The following is a 12,172-nucleotide window of genomic DNA, read 5'->3' on the forward strand; positions in this document are numbered from 1 at the left end:
AGTATAGGAGACCGGGGAAGGGGGGGCGGCAAAAGTACCCTCTTTCCAGATCTGATGGAAGAGCCTGGTGGCTGTTGGGAGGAGAGTTTGGGGAGGTGAGAGGCCGTGGTGATGAAGTCAGACTCGCAGATCTGCCTAGACAAGCCGCTGAGTGCAGTGGAGGCCAGCCTGGCCCTCTGGTTCCTCCTCAGTCCAGTTTGCAGCGTAGACCTCAGCAAAGGGCAGCAGCTCTCAGTGGGACTGAGGACCCCACCATCAATGCCTCTTTGTACAAGAATGTTCAACATTCCTTCCTGGTCCCAAACATGATGCATGGAAAATTTTTTAAAAATGATAAAAATGCTCAGAGGCCAGCCTTTTTGACTTGCTGAAAGTGCATATAAAAACCTCAGCCAGAAAAGGATCGCTGTGGCCCTACCCTCACATCCTGGCAGGCTGATGGTCCCATTGCCATTTTCTCTCTTCCCTGAATTGAGGGGTCAAGAAAGAGCCCTGCCATTTTCAGGACAAAGGCCCACATCCTGTAGACACTCCAGTCAGTGAGAGGAAATGAAGCCCTGCCGGAAGCCAGACGCAGGTCAAAGGTCAAGAGCTAGCCTGCGAGCACAGGGCTCAGGCATGAGGGTGATCCTTAGTGATGGAAACGTGGTGGCACCGCAGGTGCTTCCTTTTTCGCGTTAGGAAATGCTTTATAAGAATAACCTAAAAGCTTCCTAAACCAGAGTCTCTTTGTGGTAGAAATGCATGTACCTATTTATGTTCCTATGATGCCATAGTTAGATTCAAGAAAAAAAAATTACTAAGCCCCCTTTTATCATGAAGTGTGGGGTGGGGGGTGGCAATCTCTCAACCATTAGACTTATGCCCCAGGACACCAAACAAGGACGCCCATTTTGGGGACAGTCCTGTTTGAAAGTCTGGATTTGAAATTCCCAAATGTGCTAGTTTGTATTTATTATCAAAACTAGTTCTAATCCTGGCTCTGCTACAAAACTTCTGGTGACCTTGGGCACATAACTCAGGGTCTTTGTTAATGAGGTCAATGGACCTCAGGGTTTCTGATGTCCTTCCAGCTTCAAAATTCTATCTTGGAAGACACTTTCTCAAGCCAATGATTAAAGAAGCTTATGTTACATTATTTCCCTTTGCTGGCAAAGCAGCAGATGTTCCTTAAAAATTGTTTTCTGTGCCTTTAGCATATTTAACAACCATAGTTTTATTGGCAAGAAATCTGGAGTGATGGCTAGTCAGGTCCCCACAAACATCTTCACATGAACACCTCCTCCTTACCACTGCCACTTTAAAATAGCAATGGACCGAAGGAGGTGGGACACAGCTCTCGGCTAAATTACCAACCTTTACTTTTGTAATCATTTAAGCATGTTACCATTTAAAGTTATACATGTTTATTTCAATTCAAATTTTTTACAGATTAAAAGATTGTATTTTATTAGAGTCTATTTGTAGGCAGTTTGCAGTAATGATTTCTCATGAAAAAGTGAGAGAGAGAGACCATACTCATCCAGATTTCAGATGTGAATGAAACCTCTTCCTGCAAACCAAGCGCATGGTGATGTTCCTGCCAGTCCAGCAGATGATGAGTGGGATAGACAGGACACTATGTCGTACCCAGGATGTGGGGAGAGGCTCAAAGCTGCAGGCAGCAGACCTTCTCACAAAGGTGAGATGCAACGCTGCGCTTCACAGACACACCACGGTCGCACCAACGCCCAGGACCCTCCCATGTGGCTCTCAGAGGAAGTGCTTTCCCTCTACCAGTGCGCGAATTCAGGCAATGCTTTATCAAAGTGATGAGGTTCAAAAGAAATGTTTGCTCCAAGGCACTGAGGGTGTAAAGCTTTTTAGAAAATACACAGAAATAAACAGACTAAAAAAGGGAATTCGTTCTCAACAGAGAACCCTGCTACATGTAAATGATTATTTCAGACAGATTACAATCAAATGCACATCGCATAGACTGTGCCGGGTGGGAGCAGGTCGACCCCAGGGCATTCCCGCGGGCACTTGGGGCGGCTGCTAGTGGAGCTTGCAGGGCTCTTCCCAGAGCCGGAGCAACTGCGCATCATTTGTATTTATAAAACCCTTCTCCAGTCTTCTTGCCAAGCTTTTTCTCTGCTACCATCTTGTTCACGGACTGGCTGGGCTGAAACAGGGGGTTCTGTGTATCCATCTCATGCCACCCTATTGAGAGGAGGGAAGAGGGCTCAGATGAAGTGCTGGGTTTATTTTCACATCTCAGCATTCCCAGGGCAAGACTAAAGGTCCCACTTTGATGTGGGAGAGCCCCTTGGGCGTGGTGCCCCTCAGGCCAACACGGCAGAGAAAGGCTGAGCTGGTGCAGCCCCAGGGCCCCAAAGGAGGTGAGCTGCCTGCCTTCCCCCCACCCCACGCTGCTTGAGGCCTGGCTCCTGTTTATCCAAATCCTTCCTGAAATCACTGGTTCAACTGCGGTTGAACCCTTCACAGTCAAACAACTTTCAGAACATGTGAAAAATCCGAATTTGCTGCTGCTAGCACTTTACATCCTCTTAAAATTCCAAAGTTCATGCTTCAAGTAGAACCTTCCTCACTCCTCCAAAACACCTACGTATTCTTTGTGAAACCTGGTAGTATGAGCTACCAGGTAGTAGTCCCGTTTTAATAATGATTTTACCCCGTTTCAGAGCCTTCACAGGAAAGTGGACACATTACAGAAAATGGCCGGGTATCTTCATTGCAGTGCAGTCATACAAATCAGAGTGTGTGCGAGAAGGACACAATGCGTCAGTGCTGGTTTCCTGGTTTCACACTGTGCTGTGGCTTGTGATGGAACTGCGGGGTGATGCTGGGAAAGGGGTAAATAGGACTGTCTGTTTTATATTTGAAACTTCCTGTGAATCTGTAATTATTTCAAAGTGAAAAGTTAAAAATAAAAAAGGTACCCTGTGAAGAGATGCTAGGCAGCCACATTTTTCCTTTCTCTACCACCTAGTAACTTGAGTTGTAAAGCTGTGTGGGCAGGATGTCAGGAAGTCTCCTAAGACACCTTAGAATTTCAGTTTTAAGCAGGCCTGTAAGTCACAATTGAGAGAGACTACCTCAACTCAATGAAGAAAAACAACAGAGAATCCCAAGTCGTACCGTCCATGATGAACTTTGTTGTGTCCAGCCCAACGTAATCAAGAAGCTCAAACGGACCCATGGGGTACCCAGCTCCCAGCTTCATAGCGATGTCGATGTCTTCCTTGGACGCGTCACCTAGGGAGAAGGGAGCCCTGAGTTACTATCTTCCCACAGTTCTCCTTGTCAGGTCGCTAGTTCCAGAATTGCTAGAGTTTTGCATATTTGCACATTCAAAAAATAGCGGGAGTCAGGATTTCTGGCTTAAGTAAGATTTTGTGTCAGAGGTACATGCTAAACAGGTCACAAGACTTTCAAAGCTGTTTTGTAGGTGAATTCTTTTCATGAAGAGAGAAAGCCCCGTGACCCTGATTCCAACATTAGTTCCTTTCTAATGGGTTGGAAATTTCTAAGTCTGGAATAATGTACTAAAATATCATTTAGATATTTTAGAATCTAAAGCAGATTTTTTATTGATAAATGGACTTTTTTATATAAAAAGAACTAAGTTTGCCCTGACGGGTTTGGCTCGGTGGATAGAGCGTCGGCCTGCGGACTGAAGGGTCCCAGGTTCGATTCCAGTCAAGGGCATGTACCTTGGTTGTGGGCACATCCCCGGTGGGGGGTATGCAGGAGGCAGCTGATCCATGTTTCTCTCTCATGGATGTTTCTAAGTCTCTATCCCTCTCCCTTTCTCTCTGTAAAAAAATCAATAAAATATATATTTTTTAAAAGAACTTTTATGCTTTTTTATTTATTGTATGTTTATTTTTCTTTTCCAGCTTTCTTGGTTTTGCAAGTAATGAGTATTCCTCTACAGGGGTGGGCAAACTTTTTGACTCGAGGGCCACAATGGGTTCTTAAACTGGACCGGAGGGCCGGAACAAAAGCATGGATGGAGTGTTTGTGTGAACTAATATAAATTCAAAGTAAAAGAGTGAAGGGGAGAGCAAGAGAACCAGATAGAACAGCCGGATCCCGCCCGCGGGCCGTAGTTTGCCCAAGGCTGCTCTAGAATCACAGTCACATAAACACTTCAGTCAAAATAACGTTGGAAGAAAAGCCCAAACCTGCTTTAGAACTGCCATGAAAGCTTGAAAATGTGCTGAGAAGACTAAGACAAGGGTCAATGTGCTTCTTCCTAGGAATTTTATCCTTAGCATACTGTCCTTGGGCCACAGGAGGCCTCTACAGAGAACAGCCTGTCCTTTTCTCTGAAATCGGGAACAGGAAGAATCTATAGTAAGAGGCTATCTAGAATTTTGTTGCAAAGCATAAAGAAAGGGACAATTATACCAAAATGTTACAAATACTCAGAGAAGATTTCATAACTAAATATTTTGGATTTTTGGGCATGAGAAACAGGAACTATTTAAAGATCTATAAAGACAATTTTTAAAAGCAAATTAAGTACTGAAGTAATGCCAAAGGATTTCAAGGCAGTCCAAGGTGATTAAACTATCAGCCAATTATTTCATAAGGGTGACATTATTAGTACTCCACTAATTAATTAACCAGAGGGTCCTGAGAATCATGGTTTGAATTTCCGGTCATAAGAAAGCAAAGAGAGAAAAATGAGCATACACACTAGCCTTATCAGGTGTCCTCATTCATTCACTCATTCATTCAACTTGCATTCATATCTGTCATGTATCAGGCACCCAGACTTAGAATGAGACAAAGAAAATAAAGAAGAGCACTTGAGTATAAGTACTCAAGATATAATGGGAGAAGTCAGATATGTAAACCAAAAATTTCATCTTTGTGTGGGCAAAGATGGAGAGGTTTACTCACACTACCATGACTTCACCAAAACCACCATCAGGCCCAGGTCCTAAATATCCTGATGAGAACCCCAAGGGAAGATCAGGCAGTGAAGGACATTCCAGGCAGCAGGAACAGCATGTGCAAAGCCAGGAATGAGAAAGAATATGGCAGCTGAAAGGTGGATTCTGCTCAAAGAATTTCATTAAACCCCAAGGCTTCTATGCTGTCAGAGCCAGAATGCTGGAATGACAGCCTTGCACATTCCTCTGGCTCAGCACCTGCCATTCCCTGTACTGGGTGCCCAATGTCCTCGGACTTCTGACATCTGTAGGCCTCTGCTCACTGCCATCCCTCTCCATGCATGTAAACTAAGGACTCGAGGCTGGGATTCCTGCCATCCTCTTACTTTATCTTTCTCAGAGGTTACTGGTTACAACCTAACAGGTTGCTTATTTACTAGGGGCTCTCTCATCTCATAAGAATATAGGCTCCCTGAGGACAGAGATCTCCTGGCATAATGGTTCCAACTTGCCTCATGCCATTTAATCAAATCTATATTCAAGGACAGGCAATGAACCCTAGAGGCAACACTGTAATTCCAGATTAAGAGACTCACTTATTTCAAAAAATAATATGAAGACAGCATATTACAAAACAAAACAAAACCCAAAGTTTTACAGCACAACTCTAAAAGTTCTGAGTTAAGGGGAGAAACCAAGATGGCGGCATAGGTAAGCACCTAAACTGCTGCCTCGCACAACAATTTCAAAACTACAACTAAAAGACAGAATGGACACCATCCAGAACCACAGGAAAGCTGGCTGAGTGAAAATTCTACAACTAGAAGGAAAGAGAAAAACTCACAGAGAATTGGAGGTACGGCAAAGGGTCTTTGTGCGCACAGAGAGGAAGGGCGGCTGAGAGCTTGGCTGACTTTCTCTGGCGGAAGGGGGAAGGAAGCCCCCGACCGCACTGAACCTAAGTTCTGACTGCACTGAACCCCAGTTCCGGGCGAGCCTCTGGGGACCCACGCTCTTACGGGGGGAGTCTGGACTCTCGGGTGGAGACTCGGGAGCCGGGGAAGGCAGAGGTCTGAAGGAGCACGCGTGCCAGTGCGCACAAAGGCTGCGGAGGTTGCCACAGGCTTTCCCTAGTGGAAGGGAGTCAGAGGCTCCTGACTGCACTGAGCCCCAGTTCTGACTGCACTGAACCCCGGTTCCAGGCGAGCCCCTGGGGACCCACGCTCTTGTGGGGGGAGTCTGGACTCTCGGGCGGAGACTCAGGAGCTGGGGAAGGCAGAGGTCTATGAGTGCGCGCAAGGCAAGGCTGACGGGAAGCCAAGACTGTCTGCTCCGCCCTGAGACTCCACCCCATCCAAGCTGAGCACAGAGGCTATTGCAATTTGGCAAGTCTAATCCTATAAGGCTGTCTCCAGCACCGAACTTCTCCCAGCATAGACACAGCTGATCCTTACAGCCAACTGGCCTGGAGGTCAATTCCTCCCACTGATACCAACAACAATCAAGACTTCATTACAACAAGGCTGTACACACAGTCCACAAAGGGGTGCACCAAGAGTGTTCACCTCAGGTTAACTGGGGAGGCCGACCCACTGGGCCATATAGGAAACCTAGCACACAAATTTACCCTACCAACTCAGGGACGCAGTGAAAATGCGGCGTCAAAAAACAGATCACAAACGAAAGAAATGGAGGAAAACAAACGACTGGATATAGAATTCAAAACCACGGTTATAAGGCTTTTCAAGAATATCCTAGAAAAGGCTGATAAATATAACGAGACCCTCGAAGATATGAAAAAGGACCAACTAGAAATTAAACATACACTGACTGAAATAAAAAATATTATACAGAGACCCAAAAACAGACTAGAGGAATACAAGAATCAAGTCAAAGAATTGAAATACAAAGAAGCAAAAAACACTCAACCGAAAAAGCAAAAAGCAAAAAAAAAAATCCAAAAAGTTGAAGATAGTGTAAGAAGACTCTGGGACAACTTCAAGCGTACCAACATCAGAATTATGGGGGTGCCAGAAGAAGAGAGAGAGCAAGATACTGAAAACCTATTTGAAGAAATAATGACAGAAAACTTACCCCACCTGGTGAAAGAAATAGACTTACAAGTCCAGGAAGCGCACAGAACCCCAAACAAAAGGAATCCAAAGAGGACCACACCAAGACACATCATAATTAAAATGCCAAGGGCAAAAGACAAAGAGAGAATATTAAAAGCAGCAAGAGAAAAACAGTTAGTTACCTACAAGGGAGCACCCATATGACTGTCAGCTGATTTCTCAACAGAAACTATGCAGGCCAGATGGGAGTGGCAAGAAATTTTCAATGTGATGAATAGCAAGAACCTACAACCAAGATTACTCTACCCAGCAAAGCTATCATTCAGAATTGAAGGGCAGATAAAGAGCTTCACAGATAAGAAAAAGCTAAAGGAGTTCATCACTGCCAAACCAGTATTATATGAAATGCTGAAAGGTATTCTTAAAGAAGAGGAAGAAGAAAAAGGTAAAGAGAAAAATTATGAACAACAAATACATATCTATCAACAAGTGAACCTAAAAATCAAGTGAATTAAAAACCTGAGGAACAGAATAATCTGGTGAATATAATAGAATCAGGGGCATAGAAAGGGAGTGGACTGATAATTCTCAGGGGGAAAGGGGTATGGGGGGTTCAGGAAGAGACTGGACAAAAATCATACACCTATGGATGAGGACAGTGGGGGGGGGAGGTAAGGGCAGAAGGTGGGGTGGGAACCGGGTGGAGGGGAGCTATGGGGGGAAAAAGGAGAAACAATTGTAATAATCTGAATAAAGATTTATTTAAAAAATAAATAAATAAATAAAATGCAGATATTTGGGGGAAAAAAAATAAAAGTTCTGAGTTAATACAGAGCCAAAGACGCAAAAAAGAGAGAGCTAAATAAAACACACACATATAGATTGGTGTGCCATGTGGGAGTTAAATGTGGTGGGGTGTTTTAGACTAATAATTCCTAACTTACTTTATAGTGAAGCACTTCACAGAGAAGCTGATGCCCTCTACAAAGAAAATGTACATATATGCAAAATTCTGCATTAACCTTAGGAGGTTCTTGGAACCCTCCTCCCCAGATAAGAGTCCTTAACTCTAGACAACAAGGAAAAGCCTCCTCAGTGAACTCTCAGATCCTGCAGCCTTGAGAACCTGAGATCGCCCCAACAGGGCTCTTTTGCTGGCTCATCAGCACCACCTACCAGCCACGCTTGGCATTAACAACACCCAGGGTCACAGCCACAAGGAGCAGAACCTCTGTGAGCCACCATTCCTTTATTCAGCAACAGCGACCTCAATGCCTGTCCTGTACCGGCACACTGAGGATATGAAGATAAGACCCGGATACCGCCACAGGAAAGAGTAGGGAAGGAGAAAGGCACCTGCCCTGCCTCAGGAACTGAATGGCAACAGTCCCATGGACAGCCAGAGCGTAAAGACACTGGCAACACGGATCAGATCTGGCCTGCAGCCCTGAGGACACATGGTGGAGTTGTGAGAAAGGCAGGGCAAGATATGTGGTGATGAACGCAGGGGCAGAGGGTGAGGGAAAAGGCCCCTGGCAAGGACACTGTCCTTGATGACGACAGAACCTCTGCATATGTCCTGAGCAAGGAGTGACAGTGTGAGCAGGACATCACAGTGACTGGAGGTCAGGCTCATGGCGCTCCCAGGTGTCACCTGTGGCCCCATCACCCTGCCAGAGCCCACTGTGGCCTGTCAGAGTGGCACCTGATGGGGCAGCTGTCTGCTACTGGGCACCAGCCTGCTCAAAGGTGTGGAGAGTGAGCTCTGACCCACAGGGATGAGGGTGACTGACTCCACCCATCAGGCCTTAACGGCAGTGGGAATGAATGAGAGCGACAGAAAGAGGACAGAAGCTGAGAGGCTCAGAGGCAGAGAGTGGTAGAGTGCCCGGATACCATGGGGAGATGGTGCAAGCTCTGGTGCAGCCTGTGGCTTTCTGCAAGGTGTTCAGCTGCCAGGAGGCCTGAGTGGATGATGACTGGGATGACCCCTGCTGTAATGCCCCAGCCCCCTCCTCCTGAGCCTGCACCTCAAAGCAGCAGTGTGCCAGCCCATGTGCATGGAGCACTCAGACCACAGGTGTATCTGCAGTGTTTGTATGGACTGAATGTTTGTGTCCCCCAATTCCTATGTTGAAACCCTACCCCTCAATGAAATGGTATAAAAAGGCGGGGCCTTTGGGAAGTGATCAGGATCAGATGAGGTCATAAGGGTAGAGCCCCCATGAGTGGGATTAGAGCCCCTCGAAGAGCCTGTTTCCTCTCTGTAATCTCCACATGAGGACACAGTATGAGGACACAGCGAGAAGTCAGCAGCCTGCAGCAGGCCCTCACCAGAACCCAACCTTGCCGTCACCTTGGCCTTGGACTTCTAGCCTCCAGAACTGTCATATATAAACTTGTTAGTTACAGGCTACCCAGTCTGTGGTATTCTTGTTACAGCAGCCCGAGCTGCCCAAGGCAGTGTTGTACTGAGTTTTCCTCAAGAGTTCAGAAAAGGCCGGGCGAAAGAGTCAGTGTACATCTTCACTGTACGACTCTGCTGCTGGGCGCTGGGCTCCCCACTGCATGGGGCAGACACAGCATGCACTATGTCCGCACCCTCCAGGACAGCATGAGACTGTCTGCAAACATGGCAGAGACCAGTTAGGAAAAGATGCAAGGCGGCGTGAACGCCTTTGCTGCCTAAAGGAGCCCCGCTGAGGCAGGCTGACTAGCACAGGGGAGCTGGGATGACAGGGAGGAATCAACAGTGACAAATGAACAGATGTGACAGGCAACAGAGGATCCAAAATGGGTTCAGGTTTCCAAGTAGAATGGATGCAGGCACGTCAGCACAGACAATGGAAACGGGTGGCAGGTGTGCACCTCTGTGTTGGCTGGAGGAGGGCAGAACCTTGAGGCAGCAGGGACATGGTAAGGAGTCTGAGGTGTGACATGAGGAGTCCAGACCACAGTGGGCTTGCTGGGAGAAAGCCCCACCCCCGACAAGATCCCCAGCTGTTCTAGAAGAATAGGCTCCGGCTCCCAGGCCCTGAGAAGCTGTTGGCGGAGGCAAAGGGACAGCAATGACAGGTGCTGAGGGAAGCGTCAAAGGCAAAGTAAGAGCACCTCCCCCAGGGGTCAGACCCCCCCTTCCAGCTTCACCTCACCAGCCACTGGTGATGTTGAGGCTCAAAGGGAATGCATCTGTTCAGAAAGAGACCACTGCCGGGGACTGGGGACAGAAGGCAAGAAAATGACTTTCGACTTACAATCAGATACACGGTCCCTCTGCAAATATGTCAAAGTGACAGTATGTTGCAGTGAGAAAAACACCATCAGGAGGTGAATCACCCACAAGCTCTATTCTAACACATTACATTACAAAAACCAACCCTGCCTTGCAAGGTTGGGCAAAACATTTCGCGCTTCCTCTGAGGTGTAATTAGGCGTATTTGTTGATAGATAAACACAGAAGTGTTGGTTTGATCTTGGAGCAAAAGTGAGGCAAATGCTCTCCTGAAACACAGAGAAAAGTTTTAATATTTAAAGCAGATTTTGAGGAAGCAAATGTGCTTTCATCTCTCTGGAAGAGCTGGTAGAAACATTTTGTTTCGAAATGACATGCTCAGGAGCAAGCATTTGTGAAGTAATTGAAAACAATTACACTTGCTTTTTATCCATCCTATTAAGGCTCTTTGCCTTTGAAGCTGACATGATAGTTACCTTTCCAGAAATGTGGTGGGGAAGGCAGGCAGGAGAATACATGACATTTTATAATCTGGACCGGGTCCCAGGTCTTATATGTCTATCAACAAGTACTGAGGAGACATTTTAGACTATTCTTAAGGTTAAAAACCCAACCTACACCGTGGCATCATCAGCAAGGCTGGACAGGGCTGTCAGAAGTGCTCCTCAGCGCGTGCCAGCCTTGTTACTTACTTCCAATCACAGTCGCAATTTAGAGCTTTAAGGAAAACTGAAGGTTTCCTAGCCCAGTGATTTTCACATTACTGCTATTATTTTAAGCAATAAACCCTTTAACCAAAAGCAGAGATCCAGGATATAAAGCCGTGCTGGGCGTGCAATTGCTCTGGCCAGGACTACAGTGGAGGGTCCCAGAGCCACACCTCAGAGGCCTCACAAGGAACCCAGGGGGCCCTGGCAACACACTGACAGAGGTACCAGGGCCCAGGGTGAGGCCAACTCATCCGGCTAGAAATGGATGCTCCTTCCCTGCTCTGTAAGGCCCGCCCTTCCTGCAGCCCCTGCCTGAGGACATCCAGCCTGCGGCTCCCGCCTGGCCCAGGGCAGCTACCTCCTTCGTACCTCGTTCGTACAGCCGGACTGCTTCCATGAGGTAGGGTACCAGCAGGCGGTTCACAATAAACCCAGGCGTGTCCTGTTTTACGAGACAGAAAAAGACACATGAATTTTCACTGAACTTTATCTTTTGTGAAGTCACCAGGCTGCCTTTTCTCACCCTTGATTATGTTACCCACATTTATGAAGCTATACATTTTCAAAACTTCTATTATAGTAGCAGCACAGCCTTACTTCCACTTTACATGACAATTTATCCAACAACTATAGTACTTAACAAAACCCCAGATGCCCCCACTGTGTGATCCTGAAATAAAGGCAGGTCAAGGAAGGGGGCATCAGAAGAGCCCAGCTTTGGGGGCAGGCAGGTTGGGCTCAAATTCTAAGACTCTCTGACCTTGCATCATCCTGAAGTCGTTTTATGATCTGTGAAATGGAGTCATCGTTTCTATGTGACAAGTTGTGCAGACACATCAGAAAACAGTTTTGCTGTGCACACTGCCCTGCACTCAATGGCAGCCCCTCTGCTCCTCTCCTTTCCTCTCCTCTCCCACGCGCCTTTCAGGGATCTAGAAAAAGCAACACTCCAACTCAAAACCCCACAGGAGCACGTCTCCTGGGCTCCTCAAAGCCATTCCTGGGCCACTCAGGATTTTCTCTTGCCTTCCCGCTACAACAGCAGGATTCGAGCTGGGAACAGGTTCCGGGACAATCGGCCTGAGGCCGACCGCTGGCCTTTCACACACACCACTTAGGACCCACCACTCTGGATAACTCCTTCCACTCTTTCCCTTGCATCGAAACCTTCCTCATCTCCCCTGAAGACCTAGTGTGGGATGTGGATTCACCTACTGATCTCTTTTGGGGGCTAGTGGGGCGGTAATT

At 46.9% G+C, this 12,172-nt stretch overlaps 1 protein-coding gene across 1 annotated transcript in view; it reads right to left on the reverse strand.

Moving 5' to 3' along the window:
- Window positions 1-1,916: 1,916 nt before the first annotated feature.
- HADH (hydroxyacyl-CoA dehydrogenase) overlaps window positions 1,917-12,172 on the reverse strand; it is a 49,279-nt gene continuing 39,023 nt past the window's right edge. Inside the window, exons 6-8 of the mRNA XM_080685247.1 lie at window positions 11,294-11,366; window positions 3,142-3,258; window positions 1,917-2,202 (exon numbers count right to left, since the gene is read on the reverse strand). Coding sequence (XP_080541373.1) covers window positions 2,084-2,202; window positions 3,142-3,258; window positions 11,294-11,366 — 309 coding nt within the window. The 3' untranslated portion in view covers window positions 1,917-2,083. The remainder of the gene's footprint in view (window positions 2,203-3,141; window positions 3,259-11,293; window positions 11,367-12,172) is intronic.

This window comes from Plecotus auritus (genome assembly GCF_963455305.1).
Source record: "Plecotus auritus genome assembly, chromosome: 1".
Taxonomy (NCBI): domain Eukaryota; kingdom Metazoa; phylum Chordata; class Mammalia; order Chiroptera; family Vespertilionidae; genus Plecotus; species Plecotus auritus.